Here is a 24,658-nt window from a genome sequence, read left to right on the forward strand (position 1 = left end):
TAACGCGTTTTATATCGTATATTACATTACGCGTTTCAAATTAAATAGAAAAAATTTAATCGCATTACTTTAACGTCATTAATCATACATTACCGGTTGTTTTAAACCAATCATATCACTTAAAATTCAATTATTAGTAGGTTTATATAGGTTCAACTTATCTTATTACTGACCAAAAAAAAAATTTTATACCTAACTTGTATAAATATGCCAAAAAAAGGATCTACCCAAACCCGGTCAAATCAGGCCCAAGTCAGGTCAAGCTTTTAATTGGTTTGTTGGACTCGCTGGCCCACAACCAATATTGCAATTTTGGTACCCCAAGAAAGCATCTGCACCGAGAAGAATATAAAGAGACACGGGATCTAAGTATAGTTATCATGGAGGTCACGAATAGCCATAACACGGGATGAGAGTAGTACAATGAAAGAAGGTACGACGTATACTATATTGGATATTTAGGGGCTCGGGGTTACATTGGACCCCAAACATTTTCTCACCAATGCAACAATCTCTAATTGTATGATAGCCCCCAACCGACCCTAACCTCACCAAAGAACACTCTCGCCGTGAGATTCTGATCCAACTCATGTATCACAAGAGAAAGGCTCAAAGATAACGCATCTCACGCAAATGGAAACCCAAAGCGGCCCCAATAGAGGTGAAAATGCTGTAGTCGGGCATGTGGGCTTGCAGCACAAAAATGACTATTTAGCTTCCCAAGATCCCCAAGACCTCCTTTCCCAGGCCTGTTCTTCAAAGATTGACCATCACTAGTCGACACCTGGCAAACTCGACGCGAAACATGGATGCTTCTCTGGATCCTCAAGAGGCTACAAGGCTCATCGAGTCATCCAGCCAGATTCATATGCGTGCCTTCCAAGTGGCCATTGGAGTATTGACCGGCTTAGCACTTTGCTGCTTCATCGGTCGATTGGCTGTACGTCTTACGTACCAGAAGCGCCTACATCTGGACGATGCGTTTTTAATCATCGCTGCCGCCTCTCTATGTGCTGCCACGGGCATTCTGTACTATATCTGTTATTTCGTCTACCTGCATACGGCTGCTTTACTAGCCCCTCAACTTCTACCTTACCTCCTTGCCAATTATGACGAACTTCTCTACCTCCAGAAGAGTTTATACCCGCTTTTGGCCTTAATATGGACAACGACTTTCGCCGTCAAGGGGTGCTTTCTGGCGTTCATGCGCCCGCTTGTATGGCATATATCACGAAGAGTAAATTGGTACTACTGGTTCATAGCGGGTTTCTGTATCTTGTCTTGGGCGTTTGTCGTCTCAGAACCATTCATCGTGTGCCCATATTTTGGATTAGAAGGAAGTAAGTATAACTTATCAGCCAACGCTGGACCGAGGCTAACCTTCTTATAGTTAAATGCTTCAGTTCGACCATAGATGAGAAAAAGACATTGGGTCTTGTCGCGCTTGTTACGGTCCTAGACATTCTTTCGGATATAATGGGTACGTTTTATTTATGTTTGCGCATTAGCTAGCTCGTTGTCCTTAAAACTCACGTCGTGTTAGTCGTTAGTATCCCCATTATCATCCTCAGAGGCTCGTTCCTCAGCCGGTCTACCAAGTTTGGTTTGGCAATCTTCCTCTGTCTCTCGATCTTCATGGTAATTTGCGCTATTGTCAGGCTTGCTGGCTTTCACTACAAGGGGCTTGAGGATGACACCTGGGAGTTCTTCTGGCAACATATTGAAGGTGCAGTTTCAGTCATAATGGCATCAATCACGGCGTTTCGTACGCTTTTTGTCAAACAGGCAAACAGTACCGACGATACAATACCTCGCAGCCCGGTAGAGAGCCTTTTCCATAAATTCTTTACTCCGTTCCAATTTTTGGCTCGAGCGCAGCCCAACGAGAAATCCACATCAGGCTCAGACAACTCAATTCCCAAACTCCCCAGGATACCCTCTCCGATTTTCACTGGCTTGCGAACTTTCATTCGTAGAAACAATCGGACTGGCGTGAGCGCTGCTACATTTGCTACCCTAGACTCTGTAGGCGATGCTTTTGAGGCAGACTATCACACAGCCCTTAAAATACAACACCGAGCCGACAGTGACAACAACCTACCACATGGTCAGCCGTCAGGCGCCGCCTGACCAGTTGATCACGAGACCGCTAGGGCACCTAGCATAAGGAGCTTCGGGCTACCTCATAAGTAGACCAGCATTTGATAGGTTCGCAGTTTACGCATTAATAGAGTTATGTTCTCAATTTATATTCGTGTTTTTGCAGTTTGGGTAGTCTTACTTGATAGATAGGGCTAGGGCATGGATTTTATACAGAGTTATACGTTGCTTATTTGTCTAAATTAATTCATTGCAACCAATCGGATTTACCAACGCATCGAGAGAGGATGCTTTCGAACGGCTGAATTATCATATGTTCCAACTTTCACCGAGCACAAGCAATTGGAATTTCCCATTTAAATATAACATAGCAATATTGATGTAGTTGTATAGATGAGTGTATAGAAACCTTTAAGTTCGCCATCGGTAAATTACACGCTATTTCAATATTGTTGAATTATAGACCTAGCTGATGAGGCCGAGGAGCGAACCCCCTTAACCCCGCCCCTTTGTAGCCAAGAGTACATAAATAATAATATTACTCATGTATTATTCAATAAGTAGTTCATCCGTCTTCTAGGCCAGTTTCTTTATTCGCCCTGTTTCATGTTCTATATCTCTAAATGTGATTAACAGTAAATATCTAGAGTTATTTTGTATAGGACTGCTGTTCTCGACCACCCAAAGTTGGTAGAAAGGTCAGTAGTCAAAATGGGAAACAAGAGCATATTTAATCCTTGCTTGTACAAACCATGGTAAAAAGGCTTGGTCTATTCCAATTCTTATGTTTAGAAAGGTAGAGGGTTTTAGATCAGCATTATATTATAGAAAATATACTCCTAAAAGTCGGCAATGTGGTAAGTAAACTACTAAGGTACTACTATAATACAAGAAGCCTTAGGAGTAACATGGCTTAGTTATACCAAAATTAGTGTGACTTTAAACCATTCAGTCTAGACTACTCGGATGCTCCAATTGAGCAGTGTGCAAGTAGAAGAATGTCATTCTTCATCTTGTACACGTCTAGGTCATGTCGACGTTAAGCAATCCACTTCCACCCCTTCCCCTTTCCGTCAGCCCATCGTACCCCAACGCAACATATTGTAGCACCCATCAACAGTGCGCCATCCCAATACGCAATACTAGCATATGCCCCTGTTCCCTCTTCCGAACTTCCCAACAGTTGTCCGCCAACAGGACTTCCGAACATAGTCCCTAGCCCCCTTACGAAAAGTATGAACGCGTTCACAGCAGCGTACTGCTGGATCCCGAAGACTTCGGCAATAAGTGCCGGGAACAGCCCGTAATACCCACCGGCTGAGACGCTGTAGAGCACAATGAAGGCTAACCAAAGCGAGAACGACGACGAGGCAGTTGCGAGAATGCTAGAAAGCCAAAAGGCAAATACGCTAGATGCAGCAAGGAAGAGTGTCAATAAAAGTGTGTTCTGTCGGCCGAGACGGTCGCCAGCGTAGCCGGTGACGACACGGGACACGGCATTTATGGCGTTGCTGGCGGCGAGGAGATTGGCGCCATTAGAGGCGGTTTGACCGAGAATTACTGTATAGGAAGGGATGAAGGAGAGGGGAAGTTGGGCACCGGCCGACTACAGGGGTTAGCTACGGAATCTTGAAAGATGGATGCGATAGATTAGGGTTGGGGGATTAAAGTATGAATGTCAGAGGTAAGTTATCCCATGGTTACAATTGATAGTGCTCCACTGGCAAGACAGAGATCTCTTGAGTACTAACCTGGAGAAATGCGGCCACAACAGAGAAGAGGAATGTAGGTTTTATGGCCAAGGAGCGTGAAACGTGGGTATTTCGCCTCTCAGGTCTTTCTGCGGCTGGGACTGTTGCAAACCGACTCCGCGGTACAGCCCAGGCAACTGGTAGCCCGGCGACCAGATTGAAGATAGCATAAATCCGGAGGGTCCAACGACCGCCGAGGGAGCTAAGAAGTGCGCGGATTGCAGGCGAGAGTATGAGACCACCAGTACCGCCACCGGCTAGGATCTAGGAGGAGTACCAAGGATTAGTGGCAATACCTTCAAGAGTTTCAGGGGTGATGCCACATTGTCTGAACGGCCGGATATGATTTTCATCGGGATACCGAGATGTATAATATAATTCAACGCCCTGGTTCCAAAGAATATAGAAATAGAATTGCGGATGAAGCACTTACGAAGCCCATGGCGGTTGCACGATGGCTAGTGAAGTACTCAGGCGCGGGTGCAAGGAGCGGAAAGTACAAGAGTGACATTCCAAGGCCAACCAGGAAACCCTGTGTAAGCAGAAGCTGCCATATGGAACTGGCGAGGGAAGCCAACGCGAAGCCAACAGACATCATGACCACTCCTGAAATAGTGATCGTCCTTGGCGTTAAGAAACGCAGGATCCTACGGCGCCATCGCCGACTCGAAGGCGTGGCTAGGGCCCAAGTTCCATTCTCGATACGCGATATCACAGGATTGACAAGGATGCCACCCGCCCAAGTCAGCCCGTAACATAGCGTGCCTACGAAGGCGAGCAGTGCTGTCGGCGGTGTGGCCTGTGAGGCCGGGGAGGGCACCAGAATATTCTGATCCGGCGAGAGATAATACTCTTGGAAGACGCCAAAAGTTTGGTTATACCCTATCGTAAGAGCGATGGTCACGAAGGCGGAGAGGAGGACTGAGGCTTGCTTCCTGCGTGAGATGGGCGGCAAGGCCGGTGCTGGAGTTGAGTCCGACTCGGATCCGGCCTGTGGGGCTGTAAGCGGGATTGCTTGGGTATGTGCTGCCATTACAGGTAGTTAGTTGAGTCTCTTATCAGCTCATAGATGAATGCTTGAAGAGAACTTGGCAAAGAATAAGGTGTGGAAGTTAATAATTTTCTGACTGGGTTCGTGCTTTCGTGACAGCACTTAAAATTACGTTATGAATACGGCGATTTCGGTAAAGATCCCTGATACATTCGGTGACTTTTCCCTCGGCTGTCTTTGGCGGCAAAAATAAAGCCCCATCTCTGTTAACTAAATTGAATCAGAATTACAAGATCTTTGAAAGGTTACAAATAAAATATGAATGATCATTTACAGTAAGTTACATTCAACTCTTTTCAGTAACATATTTATTATTAAACGAGGTTTATCAAGAGGATGAACGCTTATAATTCTACATGTAGTAAGCTCGTGTGTATGCCTCGGTACCGCTTTAAGAATAAAGCTGTTTAAACCCCCAGACTCTCAACCCATCTCACAATTTATATAAGAAGCGCAGTAAGGCTAAGAAGAACATTACCATTCAATGAGCAATAGCCGAATTTTTGAGACCTAGTCGTTCAAAACTGTAAGCCATAGGTAAAATAGACGAAATCAGACGGAACGGGGGTATTTTTGCGATTCAGAGTTTAACACAAGACCCCGAAAGCAACCGTGCATCGATGTAAAGGGAGCTTACAACACATAAGAAATCGTGATATCACGCCTTCGAAAAAGAGTCGACTTCGCACATAAGTCGAAGTAGTCATAGTCCTACAACTCATTAAATTTCTTAAGAGCAAGTCATACTTCTCCAGGTGAGGGAGATTGTAGTAAATGGAAACAACTAGTTTTACTCTAAATCGTATGTATATTCAATATCATTGTCGTCTCACAAGCTGAATCACTAAATACCCTAAATTCACCTCCAAAGTAACAAGGGCGCTTTCCTGTGAGCCTCATATCGTGAGGCATTATATGCCTGTATGAGTTCGCGTTAGTCGGTTTCTTCCAGCCCCTCACAGAGGTGCGAGTTTGCTTGACCAAGCTGAACTTGTCTGAATGGGGAAGGCAAGGGATAGAAAAGTCCGCTACGTAAAGTCGTAATGCTAGGCTAATGTTTTCCTGACTAGCAAGGGCAGTGTCTTGCTGACAGTCACAAGAGCTTTGTCCAGTCGTAGATAGCATCCCTGTGGAATTTCATCCATTCAAGGTCTATATAACACCTATCTTTGTCTACCCTTTTTTTTTTTTTTTTTCGAATAACACCATAATTTCATTGATATAGGAAAGTGAAGTGATCCCATCAGAATTTTCGTCCATCAAACAGCAATAGTAGTCAACATGGAAACCCAAACCCCCAGACTCCGGGTAGCTGTGGTCGGTGCTGGCATCGCGGGATGCTGTCTAACTATAGGGCTCTCCCGCAACCCGTTACTTGATGTACATCTCTATGAGGCCTATCCAGATGTTAGTGTTCGCGGCGCAGGCATTGCGCTTCACGGAAATGCCATCAAAGCAATGGACTCAATCTCACCGGAGATCAAGAAGGCATACTTCAAAAAGTCCCATTTCATGGCCAACGAGGAAGACATAGAGATGGCAACTCAGATCATCGTTGGGAGCGGGCATAATGCTGGAACTCTTGTGGCAGAACTGGGCAGAGCAAAAGGAAGAAGAACCATTCATAGGGCACACTTTATCCAGGGCCTTCTCGAGGACATCATCCCTGAACACCGCGTTCATTTTGGGAAACGCGCGGTAAGCATGGAAGAGAACGGAAACATAGGCACCAATACATCTAAGGTTGCTGTCACCTTTGCAGATTCCGCGGTTGAGGAATTCGACTTGGTGTTTGGCGCCGATGGCGTCAAGAGTATTACTAGAAAATTCATCCTGGGCCCTGATCACCCGACAGCGGAAGCAGTCAATCATGATAACTGGCATTGCTTCAATATCCTTGTCCCGATGATAGAAGCAAAGAAGGTGGTTCCTAAGGAGTCAATCGAGAATGTCCGAATGTTCTGCACGCCTATTGGGTATGTCAACGGCCTTCCTGTGGATCTAGGAAAGACATACAGCATCTCCTGCTACCAGAGGGATAGCAAGCGACGTAACCGTGAGAGAGCTGGGTTTCATGCAGACGAATGGAAGGATTTCTGCCCTGAAGTCACCTCGCTAGTATCGGTAGGTTAAATATAATCACATTACTCTAGATATAAGAATCATAAACTAACCATCACTACGTTCTAGCTTCTCGAAAAATATCCAAATGATTATTGGGAAATCTTGGATCATGACCACGCATCCACCTATTACCGTGGTCACGTTGCTATAGTTGGCGACGCGGCACATGCCACGGCTCCTCACGCTGGCAACGGTGCCGCCCAAGCCATCGAGGATGCGGCGGTCCTCGCCGGAGTCTTTGCTGAGGTCAAGTCGAAAGATCATATCGACACAGCTTTGAAAGCCTTCGACCAGATTCGTAGACCAAGAAGCCAGAAGGTAGTTGATATCACGAGGCAATTCGGCAGACTTTACAGTCTAGACGAGGAAGAGAGAGATATCCAGAGCATGAAAAGCCAAATGAGAGAGGGCGGCATGTATACAAATGAAGTCGACTTGAATGACCATGTTGAAGCTGCAGTTTTTGTATTTAAGGGGGCAGTTGATACGGATATTTGATTCCTGTCTCTAGGTACCTACCCATATCACTCAAGTACATGAAAATATAATTCCATGAATCTTCTTGTATCTGTATGACTTCTCGTGATAATCTAAGGAAAAGGAGAAGATTAGGCATGTACCTAGGTACCTACATAAGGTACTTGATTTAGTACATGTACTTGGTACATATGTAGCTCCGCTCTCGGAAGAGTTACACGGTAAAAGGTACTATGACGCATCGCACATTGGCAGCTGGTACTTTGAATACATGTACCGTATGTACCCCACCACCAACGTAATTTTTTAATATTTCCATTAATACTTCAAATGTTCGTAGAGACGATGAAATAATCTCTACCTTCCATACTTTGACTCTCGTGTGGAATTGGATATAGAATACTGCCGTCATGGGCGACTTACCCGACCCGACGATCGACCTTGACTGGTCAGGTTATGTCGGTTCAATCCATGAGCGCTTCCGGGCCTCTGCTGAGAAATATCCCGAAAGGACTTGTGTGCTAGAAACTAAGTCTTCGACGCATCCAGAGAGACGCTTCACTTACCGTCAGATCTATGAAGCTTCTAATACCCTTGCCCGGTACCTTCACAATGCTGGCATTACCAATGGAGATGTAGTGATGATTTGGGCCCATCGCTCTGTTGACTTGGTCATCGCCTTGATGGGTACCCTGGTATGTTGTTGATTTCTAAACTTAGACTCACTTTAGACTTAAATTCACTTTACTTTTATATACGAAGACTGCTGTCATCTAATTTCAGGTAACGCTAATTGTCCAATTAGGCTTCTGGTGCTACGATGACGGTCCTGGATCCTGCCTATCCTCCAGCTAGGCAGAAGATCTACCTTGAGGTATCTCAGCCACGTGCTCTGATCAAAATTGGCCGCGCAACTGATGAGAATGGCCCATTGGCCGATCTGGTGCAAGGCTATATTGACCAAGAGCTTCAGCTAAAGGCCCAAGTCCCTGAACTCCGCCTTCTTGATGACGGAACTCTGTCTGGAGGCCAGGTTGATTCTCAAGACATCTTCGAGCCCCTTAGAAGCCTTGCATCTTCCCCCCCTGATGTGATAGTGGGTCCTGATTCAAACCCTACCCTGTCATTCACCTCGGGGAGTGAAGGAAGACCAAAAGGAGTCCTTGGTAGACATTACAGTCTGACCAGGTACTTTGGATGGATGGCCGAGCGCTTCAATTTATCGACCGAGAGTCGATTTACACTTCTCTCTGGTCTAGCTCACGATCCCGTACAGAGGGATATTTTCACACCATTATTCCTTGGCGCCCAACTCCTCGTCCCGTCTAGGGAGGATATTCAGCATGAGAAACTTGCTGAGTGGATGCGTGAAATGAAACCTACTGTTACTCATCTTACCCCAGCCATGGGTCAAATTCTAGTTGGCGGCGCTACCGCTGAATTTCCTAGCTTGGAACACGTATTTTTCGTCGGCGACGTTCTAACGACGAGGCAATGCCGGTCCCTCCGGCAACTTGCCGTGAACGCTAACATTATCAATATGTACGGCACTACGGAGACCCAGAGAGCCGTCAGTTACTTTGAAGTCCCGAGCCGAGCGAGGGATCCGGACTTTCTAGATAAGCTCAAGGACACAGTCCCAGCTGGTCAGGGAATGCAAAATGTCCAACTTTTAGTTGTCGACAGAGAGAACCGATCTAGATTATGCCAGGTCGGTGAAGTGGGAGAGATATTCGTTCGGGCCGCAGGTCTTGCTGAGTGAGTCTATTTTCTCGACATTCTCACGTTTGTGCTAATTATGTTGCTATTAGGGGTTATCTTGGGGACCCATCTTTGAATGAGCAGAAGTTCTTGATGAATTGGTTCGTAGATAATGAGAAGTGGGTCGAGGCAGACGCGAAGGCGAGCAAAAATGAACCTTGGAGACAGTACTACAAGGGCCCGAGGGATCGGCTCTACCGGACGGGCGATCTAGGACGTTACCTTGAATCTGGAGACGTTGAATGCACCGGTCGTGCCGACGACCAAGTCAAAATTCGCGGTTTCCGTATCGAGCTCAACGATATCGACAGCAATCTGAGCCAAAACCCACTTATCCGAGACTGCAAGACTCTTGTACGAAGAGATCGTAATGAAGAACCGACACTAGTAAGCTACCTAGTCCCTGAAGCATCTGAGTGGCGGCGATGGGTTGCCGCTCGGGGGATAGAAGAAGTCGAAGATGACGGTGTTGAGATGGGACCTACACGTGTCTTCTTGAAGAAATATCGAAGCATGGAAACTGAGGTACGAGATCACTTGAAGTCTCGATTACCGGCCTATTCGGTACCGAGCATATATATAGTTCTCGAGAAGCTCCCCTTAAACCCCAATGGCAAGGTTGATAAGCCGAATCTTCCTTTCCCAGATGTTACCGAACGCGTTGAAGACGCTTCGGAGGAGGATCTAAAAAGCTGGGAGTCCTTGACGGAGACAGAGCAGAAGGTGGCCCAGAAGTGGGCTGATCTCATCCGGGGTCTCAACCCGAAAACTATTAGACGAGAAAACGTCTTCTTTGATCTGGGTGGACACAGCCTGTTGGCCCAACAGCTTCTTTTGGAAATTCGGAAGAGTTTTGGGGCAGACGTTTCTATCAGCACATTCTACGAACATCCAGACCTAGCGAGTTTCAGCGCTCACGTAGAGAAGAGACTTCGGGACGCCAACGGTACCGATACCACCAGCGATGCACAAGAGGCCACCCCGGCTTACACGAAGTCTCTTGACGAATTGACGGGCCAGTTAGCTGACAAATATCAATCCGCCGATCTCAAAGCTCTCGACGACACTAAAATTTTGACAGTATTTCTTACGGGAGCAACTGGATTCTTGGGATCATACCTTGTGAAGGATGTCCTTGACCGGACTTCTCGTGAGGTTAAGTTAATCGCACATGTGCGAGGCGCCAAGGACTCAGCAGCAGCCCTACAACGGCTTCGCCGCTCTCTTCAAGGATATGGTCTATGGAAGGATGAGTGGCAGGAGAGATTAAGTGCGGTTGTGGGCGACTTATCAAAGCCTCAGCTCGGTATTGATGATTCAGCCTGGCAGAAATTATCGCATGAAGTTGACGTGGTGATACATAACGGAGCCACCGTCCATTGGATTCGGAAGTACCAGGATATGATGGCGTCGAACGTATTATCAACTATTGATGCGATGAAGCTGTGCAATGAAGGGAAGGCAAAGGTTTTCTGCTTCGTCAGTTCGACTAGTGTCCTTGACACAGACCATTATATCAAACTGTCAGAGGAGCAGACAAGAACAGGAGAGGGTTCGATAATGGAAAGTGATGACATGAATGGAAGCCGTACCGGGTTGGGCACGGGATACGGACAAACCAAGTGGGTATCAGAACAACTCGTTAGAGAGGCCGGAAGACGAGGCCTCCAGGGGTCGGTTATCCGACCTGGATATATCCTGGGTGATTATCAGACTGGTGTCTGCAATGTCGATGACTTCCTGATCAGAATGCTGAAAGGTTGCATACAGTTGGAAGCGCGCCCGCGCATAATCAACACTGTCAACGCTGTCCCCGTGAACCACGTTGCGAGGGTGGTCGTCGCTGCTGCCCTAAATCCTCTCCCAGGTGGAGTGCACGTAGTTCACGTCACCGGCCACCCGCGTCTCCGCATGAATGAGTATCTATCGATACTAGAGTACTACGGCTACAAAACTCCAGAAGTCAGCTACGATTCCTGGAAGCAGGAACTGGAGAACTTCGTGTCCGCAGGTGCCCTCGAGAAGGACCAAGAACAGCATGCGCTCATGCCGCTAGCACATTTCTGCATGAACGACCTCCCAGCCAATACCCGAGCGCCGGAGTTGGATGACAGGAACGCTGTTGCTATTTTGAAAGCAGACGGCGATAAATGGACAGGCGTAGACGAGAGCTCTGGCTATGGCATTAGCAGGGACGATGTGGGAAGGTACCTGCGATATCTAGCCGAAATCAAGTTCATCGGCCAGCCGACCGAAAGGGGTCGGCCGCTACCCGATATTAGTGCGGATATTGTGCGAGCACTGGCTGTGGGGGGCATAGGAGGTCGTGGTGGTGCCTCCTAATCTGTCACTCTCGGGTTGTGCACCGGGATACCTGCATGTATGGCTGAATTTCCATGCTTTTCTAGGCGTTAGATTAACCTGGTAGAGAAAAGGGGAAATATAAAAGTCATTTGAGTTTCCATAGCACAGTTAATCGGGGGGGTTACTACCTCCGAAACGGGAATCGGTTTAGTTATGTGTTCGCGAGATGAAGCATTTATTGAACATATCATCAATCCTCGACAATATAATTGATACCGTCGTTTAGCCCATACGGTACAGAAGAAGCAGACTTGGTTCCGAACCGTATAATTGTACTGATTATCGCAAGTATTCTATCTGCACTAGGAGCCACGTTCTTAATTTGCCGAATCCCGCCAACGCCGTCGTTTATAGTCCTCATATTTCGAATTGAGGTAGGTATCATTCCGTCCCAATATATATTCCATGCGCAACCCAAGTGTTACAAACCCAGCTAGCGCCAACGCCAACGCCACAGTCGAACTCCTTTCTATTCATACTGACTCTCCATCTGAGCTCCCATAACCATGTTTTTAATATTATTCCTCGCGCTCCAGACAATATTCTCCGTCCTGCCCTTCTCCCGAACCTGCCCGCCGTCCTGGACGGTCTGGATATCGCTGTCGGCGTTCACAAGACCGCGGGCCTTGTGGTGGAAGAACACGGGAGGCGTCACGCTGATGCATTTTGCGTCGAGCCCGCGGTCGCCGGCCTTCGCGACGTCTTGGATGCCCCATGTTGAGACGGCGCGGCGGCAGAGCCCGGCGAGGGCGTTGTCGAAGGCGCCTGTTAGGTGGTCTACGGATAGGTCTAGGAGGACTTTCCGAGCGCCCCTCTGCGAGAGCGCGTATGCGAAGGTGCAGATGGGGGCGCCGGTGATGTGGACCCAGCGGGTAAACTCGGGGTGGCTTTTGAAGTCGACGAGGCCGGTGATTCTGTCTCTGGGAGGCACGGTTGAGTCGTTCTCGATGACGAATTTGCGCGACATGTATTGGATGCCAGCGTCATCCGCGGGTTTCTCCTTATTTTCATCAAGCGTCTCGGGGAAAACCTCGCCGCAGTGTCCGAGCCACATGAGATCCCAATCGTCGCCGTAGGGAGAGTTGGGGTTCGAGGCGGAGGAGAGAAGAGCCCTGGCGCCTTGGGCGATTCTTTCTAGCTGGGGTTTGAGCCGTACGTCCCAATCCATGTCGTCTTCCATGATGAGAGCCGATCCAAGGTCTTCTTCGACGATCCTATGAATTGATAGGTTAGTCCATATCGAAACTATCCTCTCTTATAGTATTTTATTTTCCTGGGTTTCCCAATATTTCTTATGGCTCGCGAGTCGCATCTAACTCTAGCCAAGCCTACTCAACGCATGTAGGCTACCAGCAGAATTGCCCCCCTGTCGTGCACAAGGGCGCACGCGGGTATTCGAGACTCGCCCCCCTTTACTAAACCCCTCACTCGACGTACCTGCGAATAGCATTCATATGTCCTCTCCAGCTCCCCAAGTTCGTCTCCCACAACTTCTTCCTATCAGCACCAAACGGCAGCGCCTTATCCGGCACCGACTCCCCTCTAACCCCATCGACCCAATCGACCGCGAACCCCGTCAGCGTGCTCGTAAGCGCAATAGCATCGCGTTTATCGCTGCGCTCCGGGAGGCCCACGACGAAGATCTTCTCGAAGCCCAGGGTCCCGTTAGCCACGCGGTTGACGTCGGCCGGCGACGACCGGTCGATCCTCGAGGGAAAAGCCGACGACGACGACGACGACGACGGGGTGTGGTATGATGTCGACCGCGGCGTGAACAGCACGAAGCAGGCTACGAGGAAGAACGCGACGACGCCAATGATTATATGTCTTGGCGGTTGAATAAGAGCTGCCATGCTTGATCGGGTGTACCCGTCGGGCCGGGCCCGAGCACCCATAAATTCTATGTACGGGTTCGGAAATCGGTGTTAATCACGATCGGCAGAAAAGGAAGTGGTAGGTAGGTAACTGTCTAGGAATAGGTAAGTAATGCAAAAAGAAGTAGGTATCGAGTAAGCAATTTAGGAAGAATTGGTCAAATGGCAAGAAAACGAATCATGGCGTGAGGAAGAGCAGCTTTAGCATTTCAGCTATAGAGCGAGACCGAGACCGAGACTGAAAGGTTTCCATATTATATATCACATAGTTTACATGTACCTACATACGTAGTACCTACCTAACACCTTAGCCTCGCAGCTATTATGGTTAGGTACGTTATGAAGCGTGTAGGAGGTAGATTCGGTAGTGTATTTGATGTAGAAATTACATGTTAGGTACCTACTTCACCTAATCCATAATCCAGGTGGGCTGTCCGGTGGGTATGTAGGCCTGGTAGGGTAGCATTTATTTTCTATCAGCTCAATTTACACTATTTAGCATAGTCACCATGACGTCAGTTTTCGTAGGTCAAAGGCTGCTTGTATTTTCCTACGTTTAAGCTGTATATTAACTTGGGTGTTTCTTGTCAAGGCAACGCTTCCATTAATACTTCGTAGGATTACACTAAACGTATTATCAAAACAAAGCTAATTACTTCTCAAGTAACTAAGCTCCAATATGCTGCTCAGGGATACCTAAATAGGCACCAACTTCGTCTTCCGGTCTGTACCTCTAAGCCGGGTTCCCAACTCTCGAGATATCCATGTAAATAATGCTATGCAAACCAGAACTCCACATATGCGTAGGGTCGCCCCGGCAAAGAATCATAGTATCGCCTAATTCGCCCGTCAACAGTTTGTGACGTAAATAAACCCCCGCGCTGTGGAGGGTATATCGAAGGACCAACCCGGATCCAATCACCAAGGACTAACTTGGAAAAGCTGTTCCCATTCGTGAAAAACGCCAGATCTCAGAATGCGAAAACATAGCTCTATCCTTCCGAGGTCTGTTGTATATCCGGAACCTTCCACGTCGTTATGTGTCGTTTCGCCGTTGTCTCATCTAGTCCTTATAATTCCGTCCGTAAAGCAAATATTTACCGTCAAATGGATGGAAACGTCGAATGTGACGATTCTCCAGATAATTCAAACCTCCACCATCGCTTCGAGATGGTTCCAGCTCGCCCGGCAGGGCATATTCCACAAAATCTTGAGATCAAGTAGTCTGAACAACAAGTAGTGAATCGAATGACCGTAGTGCGCCGAATGCTGCTTGTTAAATGCATATATGCACCAGAAGTGAAAAGAGGGGGAAAAAAAAGGATTTTGAGATGTGCCGCAATACAGGTAGGCAACGAAATATAGTAGCCGAATGCAATAGAGAGCCGAAAATCTCTCTAAGAACATACTAGGAGTAGTTTCCTAGCCATATGTAAATGTGATAATATCCTACGCAAGAAGGCCGGTCTGTAACTCTTCCAAGAAATCGTCTAGGAAGATGATGCTGAACTGGCTCCTATACCTCTTTAGAAATTTTGGGTCGGTCCAAGCGGATGAGAGAGGTCGCTTCCATGTTACCAGCTCAAGCTTCCATCCCTTTTCGAGAGCGCGAATGGCGTATTGCAAGAATCCTCCAGAAAACTCAGCTTCCGCTGCATCCCCGGTGGCCAACACCATCGTGCCAGGGCGTGACATGTTGTCCCACATACTGTCCATCATATTCAGATGGAGGTTCTCGTCTACGCCCTGCTCTCCGTTTCTCACTTCGTACGTGACATCTTCTGAAATGTCGCCTGCTTCATCAGGGCGTTCGGTCGGTGTTCGGCCCCTTCCCTTTGACTTGCTTGGTGAGACCTTGCGCTTTCGAACACGACTAAAAACATTCATCTTATAGTTCAGCTGTTCTGCCTCTAGAAAGTAAGGTGGCCAAGACGTTTGAGGATTGTTGTTTGCTACGCCGTATATTGACCCGGCGAGCACTCTCTTCTGCACATTCCTTGCTCGTTCCATCACAAGTGCCAATGTTTTGAACGAAAATGGAGGCATGCTTATCCTGCGAGTAAGCGGGATTTGCCTAGAGATTTTATAGCTCTCACAGAATCCAATGAAGATATTAGACATGTCCACAAAAATGTGCACGTCAGCCTCAGCTAAGGATGAATTAGTATGGTTCATATCAGTATGACTCCTCAACTTCGCATAGAATTGTTCACGCATAATTTCGATCGGCGATGTAGATATTGACTGAACATTGCGATATAAAGGATTCGACAGAGGTAGTTTTGAGTATTGGGGTATGTGAGGCAACTGGTTGACATTGACTTGGTCTCCTTCGTGGAGCTTCTGTTGTACATTAAGAGCGTCCAATAAATCCAAATACTGAGATGACCCAACTAAGTCTTTGGCTTCTAAAAGCGGTAGTTTCCCATCAGGAAACCACGAGTCGACCTTATGTACAGTTGTCTCGGTTACGAGGGGGTTCTTGGCAGTTTGCTCTTTGGGTATCCTAGGAGGTGTGGCATAAGGTAGATATCCCAGAGGGTCGAGTATTTGTGAAAGCTGTAGTAATTTTGGAGATGGACTGGTAAGCGCGCTGGTGCTTACACCTAGAGACACTGGAGATGGCGTGTGCAATGCTGGTTCCACTCCGCTAGGCGTGTATGAAGTGGCTCGAGACGACTCGCAATGCGCAATGCTAGAGGCTGGATACTTGGGTGTTTCAATGTGTTCATTAGAATCCAATCGGAGATCGAAGTCGAAGGATCCAGTGCTCGAATCAGGCGTCGATGACATAATAATAGAAGTCTTCTCTGATGGCGTGAATACAGAGCTACTAGTCTCATGATCGATAGAAGAGATGGAGGTATCTTCCGTCCAAGCAAGAGAATCATCTGTAACTGCGAGGACATCACAAAGGCCATCACCAAGCTGAGGTGACGACCGTTTCTTGATGACTCGCGGGCCATTAGGCCCAGGTCGTTGAGGAGTTGTTTTCATGATAGGAGGCCTTCTCGACACACGAAGGTCTTGGTCATGTGTGATGTCAAGAGCCATTGTTAGAAGGGGACAAGACTATCGCATAAAGAGGCAGGGTATAGACTCTGGTGATTTATTAATTAATTGTGAATTCAGAGACGGGAGCCTGATAGATATTAGTGGTGTGTTATCGAAGTTAAGTGACTAATAGGTGGGGAGTGAAGTTGGTTAGGTGCGAAGAGGAAAGGTATTGACGTGCAGCCGTAAGATCACAAAACCTCAAGTAACTTGAATAGCCGGTTTATATTTATCTCGGAACGAAAAATGAATTTTACGGTAAGTGCAACGAGGTAAGAGGAAACGGGGGGGACTTTAGATGTCAAAGCTAAGACTCAAGAGGACTTACGAGATAAGGACGTTGATCGACTGCAGAGGTAATGGATTGACAAGCTCTGTAGGTTCGTCCATTCTGTACGAGATGAGGTTTATTGGGAAAATCCTGAAAGGCCAAAGATACGGCAACCGGATGGCTTTCGAGAAGACGAAACCTAGCGGTGTTTAAATTTGGTTATGGTAGTTATTTTCGGATTAGAGGTCGCAATTTCATGGTGGAATGAATGACGAACATTGCCGGGGAGGCGTTGAGGCGTTGTACTTATAAAGTAGGTTAGGTACTTGGGTACCTAGGTAAGCTTCTAAAAGGCGAAAAAGGCGAAAAAGTCAGCCTCAACCTAGGGTGCTAGCGGTCTCCACTAGCTGATACCTATGCTAGGTACGAAGTACATGTACTTTTAAAGAGGAGTAAAGTATAAAGTCACGTGTCTCAACGCCTTACAAGAGATCTATTTAATATGCTTTGATAAGAGCCTATGTATGCAACAATCTTGTCTTAGAGCTTCCTTTGCTTAGGTACCTAAGGTACCTAAAGTTTTAATGTGATGTTCGTTAGGTTTATGCATTGGCTACCAGGAACTACCGCAGCCGTTGCTCAATACTTGTACATACGTAAATGAGTTGCCGGAGTTGTGGGTAAGGCGGGGTTTCACGTTTGGATGCAGATTGTAGAATTTCGTAAAAATACCATCTGGAGATACGAATTTATTAGGCTGGGTAACATTTTGTACCTGCCCCAGAGAGCAGCCAGGAACGACCTCCGCATACCGCATATTGGAACGGCCGCATCTTACTGTACACACACAAATAATAAAGACCTGGTAGGCACGTTTCTGCGTGGTTTATTGACCGTTCCGTTTTCCCCCGCTCTGGTTCAACCGTATCAGACGGTGGCAAGTACGGTATGAGACCCAACGGAAAGGAAACGCCTGCACTAGCTCCATCAAATGGATTTGATCGACAACTTTATTACTTGGCCCCTACATACTACCTGTATGTATGTATGTAGGTACCTCTTTTCAACTTGACCCTGGTCAGTCGAATTCAATCCTCGACCCTCCCACCTTCAACGAGAGAGCTAGCCAAACCAGGCCATCTAGATGCCGTCTGGATGCCATCTTTCGAAATCTCTCCCATTCATTCATGTTTCTGCTGCGATAAGCCTTTCAACCTCGGAAAGCCGGCCAACTGCTCAAATATATCCCTCTTGGGGGAGCGACCGATGTTCTCGTGTCTCTGCGAAGCTACTACATACTACGCGCGCAGTTCCCTTCGAATATACCCGCTCGCTTTCCATCATCTAGTATCCATTTCCTACACGGCAACATCTTGGGAGTCGGCCTCGAATACACATTTGACTCATCCGATGGAGCCATAGTAATCGACTGTATAGAACCCCGGCATTCCTAAAATACCTCGTCTACTTCCTGCATTATCCGAGCAAAGTTCGTTATCCCTCATAATCGACCCCAGACGCACGAGTCTCGGTGTTATCCCTCGTAGCATATTGCCCAACGTCTTCCAGCCGTCTACGCATGATACATCCTACAAGTCACGTCTTAATGCAACCTCAAACGCCAGTACTCTTCGCATATGATAATTTGATCGTCGACGATATTATCCAACGTTTTTGATACTCCCGCGATTTATCATTCGAATCGATTCCTGTTTCCGTACCTAGTTTATACTATTTATTGTGAGGGAACTTGTGTCGGATGATACGGTAGCCATCGAATATCCAACCTCGGTTCTACTACAGTTGTAACAGATGCAGTCGAAATGGACAACTTCTTCGGCAACCGGCTCTCCCAAGAGGAGCTGCAGCGCCGCCATTCTCTGCAGCGCAACCAGAGACGCCTAGTTGCGAATTCTCTAAGCCAGCCCGCTCAACCGCCACAATATAGTCATGTCCCTGTTACGGCTGCAAATCCAGATCCGTCTTTGGTGGGCGCTGATTCTCTCGATGATATTATTTGTAGCAATTCTCAGGAACTACAGCGACGACGGAGTCTACCACAACGATTTCCAGGTCAGATATCCCAAGTAGACGCTGATCGAAGAATGTCTATGATGGAATTTGGTGGCGGCGATGACTCCTTTAGGGACTATCAGTTTGGGGTTATGCAAAACTCTGCTGATGCTATGCATAACGGGTTTCCTACCCTTAACACCAATATATCCCTTCAGGGAACTTCGGGGTTCACCTCCCCAACCATGCTTGTTAATGACTTTTCAGCACTCTCCCCTGATATGGTAGGGAACATGATTGCCTTCTCTAATATGAACATGGACTCGATGGGCGCGGACCCTTCCATGAACATGTTCTCATCGGCAAATGCAATGTCTACCCCGTTTCCATCAAATTCCATGGATGGGTTGCCAGCCGACTTTAGTATGGACCTGTCGAATGAGAGCAGTGCTCTTGATGCTGTGGCAAACAACCCTGGCACCGGTATGCCCGTGGATGCTGGCGAGGATAGCATTATGACCAATTCACCACAGTTCTCTCCGCCCAGCCAAACTAACCCCCAGACAAATATCGGCCTGGACACTGCTATGAACGGGTTTCAATCCAATATTTCGCCGCAACCTGTTCCGCAGGTTCTGCCCCAAACCCTCGTGTCCTCTACGCCCTCGTACGAGTCACCCATAGCGACTACAACAGGAACAGCGCCAGAGAGTGCCGCCCCTTCCCAGCCGTCCATCCCAGCCGTCATCAATCCTCAACCTCCGAAGGAGAAGACTATATATTCTAAAAGTGGATTTGATATGCTAAGGGCCCTTTGGCTTGTGGCTACGCGAAAAAACCCGCAGGTCAATCTCGGCGCCGTCGACATGTCCTGTGCTTTCGTCGTCTGCGATGTTACGATGAATGACTGTCCAATCATATACGTCTCAGACAATTTTCAGAACCTGACTGGTTACAGTCAGCACGACATCGTTGGTCAGAATTGCCGTTTTCTCCAAGCCCCGGATGGCAAAGTTGAAGCAGGTACGAAACGGGAGTTCGTTGACAATGGAGCCGTCTATAACCTGAAGCAAAAGATTGCTGAGGGCAAGGAAGTGCAGCAAAGTTTAATCAATTACCGGAAAGGAGGCAAGCCTTTCTTGAACTTATTAACCATGATCCCTATCCCATGGGACACCTCCGAGATCAGATATATCATTGGGTTCCAAATCGATCTGGTGGAATGCCCCGACGCCATCGCCTCACATCAAGGCCCTGGAACCATGAAAGTCAACTACAAGCACAGTGATATCGGACAGTATATTTGGACACCGCCGTCTTCAAGCCAGTGGGAACCGGAGAACGGACAAACATTAGGGGTTGACGACGTATCTACGCTACTGCAGCAATTTAATCCGAAGGGGTCTGCCTCTGACTGGCACCGGCAATCCTGGGACAAGATGCTTCTCGAGAATACCGATGATGTCGTCCACGTGCTCTCTTTGAAGGGGCTGTTTCTCTATCTGTCGCCGTCCTGTAAGCGCATACTCGAATATGATGCTACCGAGCTCGTTGGAAATTCTATCTCATCTATATCACATCCTTCCGATATTGTTCCAGTTACCCGAGAGCTCAAGGATGCTACCAATGGAAATTCGGTGAATATAGTCTTTCGCATACGAAGAAAGCAAAGTGGCTACACTTGGTTCGAAAGCCACGGTTCACTATTCGTCGAGCAAGGAAAGGGTCGGAAATGCATAATTCTTGTTGGTCGGAAGCGCCCGGTCTTTACGCTCAGTCGACGTGAGTTGGAATTTAACGGTGGCATAGGTGATAGCGAGTTATGGACAAAGCTCTCTACATCTGGGATGTTTCTATTTGTCTCCGCAAACGTTCGGTCTCTATTAGATTTACAACCAGAAAACCTTGTAGGGACTAGCATCCAGGAGTTGATGCGTAAGGAATCGCGTGCCGAGTTCGGGCGTTCGATCGAGAAAGCTAGAAGAGGACGTATAGTCACGTGCAAACACGAGGTTCAAAATCGTCGAGGCCAGGTTTTACAAGCTCATACCATTATGTATCCGGGTGATGCGTCTAAGGGGCAGAAACCAACCTTTTTGCTTGCCCAGACGAAGTTAGTTAAGGCCTCCTCCCGGGCAATTGGGCCAGTTTCGTCTACCCCGTCTACTAGACAGAGTTCTACCAACCATTCATCTACGGAACCGAAGCCAGTGTCCAGCTTCGCCGTAGTACAAGGTATTCAGACTCCAGACGACCAACGTCATGGCCTCCTATCCGCTGCAGCAGGTGGCGGCATGGCTCCTGGTAACCAAGATAAGGCTCTCGCCTCAGATGACAATATTTTTGATGAGCTCAAGACCACAAGATGCACTAGCTGGCAGTATGAATTGAGACAAATGGAAAAGGTAAATCGGGTATTAGCTGAGGAGCTTCACGGCCTCCTTTCCAACAAAAAGAAACGCAAGCGTAGAAAGGGAATTGGGAATTTCGTCCGAGATTGTGCTAACTGTCATACTCGCAACACGCCTGAGTGGCGGAGAGGCCCGAGTGGTCAAAGAGATCTGTGTAACAGCTGCGGCCTTAGGTGGGCAAAGCAGGTTGGCGAACCCCTTTTCCATATTCCTTCGTGCGGATTACTTACCTGTAGTAGACGGGCAGGGTCTCTCCACGAAATTCTTCTCGTGGGGGCAACGGCGATGGTGCAAGTAAGAAATCCAACTCGCCTGTGCACTCCTCTCCCCTGCAAAGAGAAGTCCCTACGAGCGAGATGAGCGGCATCGAGCAGCCTTCCGAGACAGGTACGAGCACGACGGCAAACAGGTCATCGGGTTCGAAGGTGGTTACTGGCGCCGGCAGCGTTAGTACAACACCATCAAGCTCCCGGGTCTTTTCGATGCCTCCGCCGAGCCTACCCCTCCTTGGGGGCGGTATCGTTGGCAGCGAAATGACAGCTATCCAGGAAGAGCGGGAGGTCAGCATGTAGCAGCGGGTTTCTATTGGTCTTCTTTTTAGCAATCTCGGTTCTCTTTCTCTTTTCGATCCAAATCACGGCTATGCAAATATACCATATCACACTTCTTACATGATTTTATATTTCCTCTCATTCTACTTTCCTAAGCGGTAATACGCGATGCAAGTATTTGATAGACTGGTGTGGAGGCTTCTGCAGAGATACCTGGGTGCCCTTGATGGGCTGTTATGGAAGAGGGGGATGCATATACGCGGCGTCGGCTGTTTTCTGGTTGGGTGTTTATTGCTTTTTTTTTTGGTTCTCTTCTCGGCTTGATGAGGTTGCTAAGAACTATCGTGCCCTGTTCGAGATTATCAAGGCCTTGCAACTGCTGCTATCTGGAGAGCATAGTTGAGCAAAGGTGAAAGGGGCCGGGGCTATCAACAGATTAAGTTTCGGAAGACGGCTAGGTTGGTCGCAATGGTATGATGTGATGGGAGAAAACTGGGACGAGTTACATGTTGCTAGGTCTAGCTAGGGAATCTGGCTGGGAATATACGGTTACATTGGTGGAGCACGAGCAGAGCAGGGCACATGTCATGGATCTCGTTCTGCCTTGTTCGCACGATGAGTACCAGTTAGCCGCGCGCTTTGCTATGTTGAGACGACGTATACGAATATGAAAAAGCAATTTTGACAATATATGGCGCCTTGGGGTAGTAAAGTAATGTCTGGAGAATCATATGACTCGATAGCAAAGCAAGTAGCATGTCTCCCACGCTGCCACCGCGCGTAGCGAGAATATAGGCATACCACCTGAAGTGGGCAGTGTAGTAAGCGCTCAGATCGAGAGAACTTTCATCCGGTCTGTTAGTCAGCTCTTCCACGCGTAGTATTATAGACGGATTATAAGTCGAAAAGGGACATTAAATAGCGTGGGGCTGAGTGCTTGCGTCCGGAGTGCGTAAATTAATTTATCAACCCGACTCGCGGCTTTCTTTCTATACTCGTTTACAACCGTGGGAGTAAGCAGGGCCATGTCTATATGAGTCGGATTGCATTGCTTTATATTACTGCTCTATTTCGTCATCGGGAGATATTGATACAGAATATAATACGCAGAACTGCTCGTCATAATACATGCTGCTTACCTGCAAGGTAGGTAGGTATCGTCGAGGACTGATAGCCTCGGGGCATACTTGAAGGCGTATCTAGCAAGTAAGCGTGGGGCGCACCAACGGGGTATTGGAGTGGAAATAGTAGTAGTGTGTAGGACTATAGCCTTATGTGTGCGGCACAGAACTCAAATACCAACCCCATGCATCGTCACGTACAGGAAACGATGTACCTAGCTTTAACGGCCTGATAGTTGGGACGTTTTGTAAGTTCAGACGGTATCTGAAAGCCGCATAGCCTACCTAGGGACCTACCTCTTCGGTTGATTCGACCGTACGTTGTAACCCTAGCCTTGAAGTTGATATACTAGCATTTTTAAAATGTACCCCTGCACGTATGTAAGTATGTATGCTGTGTCGTACCAAGAACTTGACTGCCGAAGTAGCTCCTTACTACCTACCTACGTAGTACTACAAGGCGATGATGAGCAGATTATACAATGCTTAGGTAGGTACTTGGGATGTGAAGTGCACGTTGCTGGCACGTTGTTCCTCAGCCTCTGTCACCCAGAGCTCGGTGGAACATATCGAACCTGGACATATGTAGGGGACATATACATAGAGGTATGTATGATCTAAATATATAAATCAAACCGTTGTATTATTAGTCTACTTCCCTGCATCACACATAGGTACCACCGTAGCATTGTTGAGGTAAGGTAAGGTAAGGTAAGGTAGCGAGCGATGAGTTTTGTCGATCCAAGATATGTATATGTATATCTACCACAACGTCGGTGCGGCGCAGCAATTTTCATCGGAATCTCAGATTACCTACCCGAAGTTGTATTCATTACCGCCGAGAAACATTTTACGTGTCGCCGACGTTGACGATTGCACACAGATCGTTTCATGATGATGGTGTGTCTTAGGTAGATCCCCACGACACCGATTCAGCTTGCTAGGATGTGTGTGTGTGTGTGTGTGTGTGTGTGTGCGCGCGGGCGGCTTCAGCAGACGCAGACCGCGGAGACAAGACGTAGACGCATTACCCCTGGCGGCTCTACGGATCAGATGGGGTACAAGCGCCCGCTGTCGAATCGGCAGCGTCGTCGGTCCCTTCTCGGATGGGACCCTGTCGATAAGTCGATAAGTCGATAACCCCCCTGGGACAGTTTGTAGATCTTGATTTTTTCCAGGGGCTTGGATGTGTACCTGTTATGCATATATATGTGTAAGAGACGCACAATGTTTCGTATGTACTCGTGATGACGACAGCTGCGGCATATGTGCATATGTACAATTCGGCCTTGTTATTATTATCATTGTTGTTGTTGTTGTTTATCAGTTGTTTCCGTTATTTTATACAAATACTAGGTATATATAATGCATTAGGTACACAAAGCAGGCCATCACATCCTATATTTAGATAAAGTTGTCGATTTAAAGTAGACCTCCTCTATGCAGGTCTAATCGTCACAATCCATATTAACAACAATGATCCCCCCCCCATAATATATGAATATGTATGTGGAGGTGGAGGTGGAGGTGGCACCCGACGATGGGTCAGGTTCAACGTTACATTGGCCGTCTCGCCGTTCGAGGATCAAAACGCTCGTAAACAGACTAACCCCAGATCTCATCCTATTTCGACTCGGTGAAAGCTACCCCTAGTGGCAGCTCCACTAAGATTTTTATTAACGAGCGCATAATTAATAAATGGACAATATTTAGGGGTCTCATCGTCGTATTATGT

At 47.5% G+C, this 24,658-nt stretch overlaps 7 protein-coding genes across 7 annotated transcripts; 4 read left to right on the forward strand and 3 right to left on the reverse strand.

Annotated features, from left to right (window-relative positions):
• Window positions 1-805: 805 nt before the first annotated feature.
• Window positions 806-2,130, forward strand: F4817DRAFT_316277 (uncharacterized protein; the record flags this gene model as incomplete). Its single annotated transcript, XM_049300653.1, has 3 exons — window positions 806-1,340; window positions 1,391-1,480; window positions 1,544-2,130. 3 exons carry the CDS (start codon window positions 806-808, stop codon window positions 2,128-2,130), a joined length of 1,212 nt encoding a protein of 403 aa, XP_049158609.1.
• A 782-nt stretch (window positions 2,131-2,912) lies between these two features.
• Window positions 2,913-5,199, reverse strand: F4817DRAFT_338689 (MFS general substrate transporter). Its single transcript, XM_049303454.1, has 3 exons — window positions 4,285-5,199; window positions 3,852-4,115; window positions 2,913-3,706 (listed from the first exon to the last, which is right to left on the reverse strand). The coding sequence occupies exons 1-3, from the start codon at window positions 4,882-4,884 to the stop codon at window positions 3,140-3,142; spliced, it is 1,431 nt and encodes a 476-aa protein (XP_049158610.1). The 5' UTR covers window positions 4,885-5,199; the 3' UTR covers window positions 2,913-3,139.
• A 984-nt stretch (window positions 5,200-6,183) lies between these two features.
• Window positions 6,184-7,615, forward strand: F4817DRAFT_365498 (FAD/NAD(P)-binding domain-containing protein; the record flags this gene model as incomplete). The annotated part of the gene is made up of 2 exons (XM_049306874.1): window positions 6,184-7,026; window positions 7,093-7,615. The coding sequence occupies 2 exons, from the start codon at window positions 6,184-6,186 to the stop codon at window positions 7,522-7,524; spliced, it is 1,275 nt and encodes a 424-aa protein (XP_049158611.1). The 3' UTR covers window positions 7,525-7,615.
• Window positions 7,616-7,835: 220 nt separating this feature from the next.
• F4817DRAFT_338691 (large subunit of L-aminoadipate-semialdehyde dehydrogenase) lies at window positions 7,836-11,867 on the forward strand. Its single transcript, XM_049303455.1, has 3 exons — window positions 7,836-8,198; window positions 8,309-9,261; window positions 9,315-11,867. Exons 1-3 carry the CDS (start codon window positions 7,914-7,916, stop codon window positions 11,605-11,607), a joined length of 3,531 nt encoding a protein of 1,176 aa, XP_049158612.1. The 5' UTR covers window positions 7,836-7,913; the 3' UTR covers window positions 11,608-11,867.
• A 230-nt stretch (window positions 11,868-12,097) lies between these two features.
• F4817DRAFT_316281 (glycosyltransferase family 25 protein) lies at window positions 12,098-13,481 on the reverse strand (the record flags this gene model as incomplete). Its single annotated transcript, XM_049300654.1, has 2 exons — window positions 12,098-12,842; window positions 13,066-13,481. 2 exons carry the CDS (start codon window positions 13,479-13,481, stop codon window positions 12,098-12,100), a joined length of 1,161 nt encoding a protein of 386 aa, XP_049158613.1.
• A 1,365-nt stretch (window positions 13,482-14,846) lies between these two features.
• On the reverse strand, window positions 14,847-17,229 carry F4817DRAFT_118362 (uncharacterized protein). Its single transcript, XM_049297587.1, has 2 exons — window positions 16,885-17,229; window positions 14,847-16,644 (listed from the first exon to the last, which is right to left on the reverse strand). Exon 2 carries the CDS (start codon window positions 16,554-16,556, stop codon window positions 14,952-14,954), a length of 1,605 nt encoding a protein of 534 aa, XP_049158614.1. The 5' UTR covers window positions 16,557-16,644; window positions 16,885-17,229; the 3' UTR covers window positions 14,847-14,951.
• A 1,421-nt stretch (window positions 17,230-18,650) lies between these two features.
• On the forward strand, window positions 18,651-22,445 carry F4817DRAFT_365502 (PAS domain-containing protein; the record flags this gene model as incomplete). The annotated part of the gene is made up of 2 exons (XM_049306875.1): window positions 18,651-21,437; window positions 21,491-22,445. The coding sequence occupies 2 exons, from the start codon at window positions 18,651-18,653 to the stop codon at window positions 21,821-21,823; spliced, it is 3,120 nt and encodes a 1,039-aa protein (XP_049158615.1). The 3' UTR covers window positions 21,824-22,445.
• Between the last annotated feature and the right edge of the window lie 2,213 nt (window positions 22,446-24,658).

This window comes from Daldinia loculata (genome assembly GCF_022478755.1).
Source record: "Daldinia loculata strain CBS 113971 unplaced genomic scaffold F4817scaffold_27, whole genome shotgun sequence".
Taxonomy (NCBI): Eukaryota; Fungi; Ascomycota; class Sordariomycetes; order Xylariales; family Hypoxylaceae; genus Daldinia; species Daldinia loculata.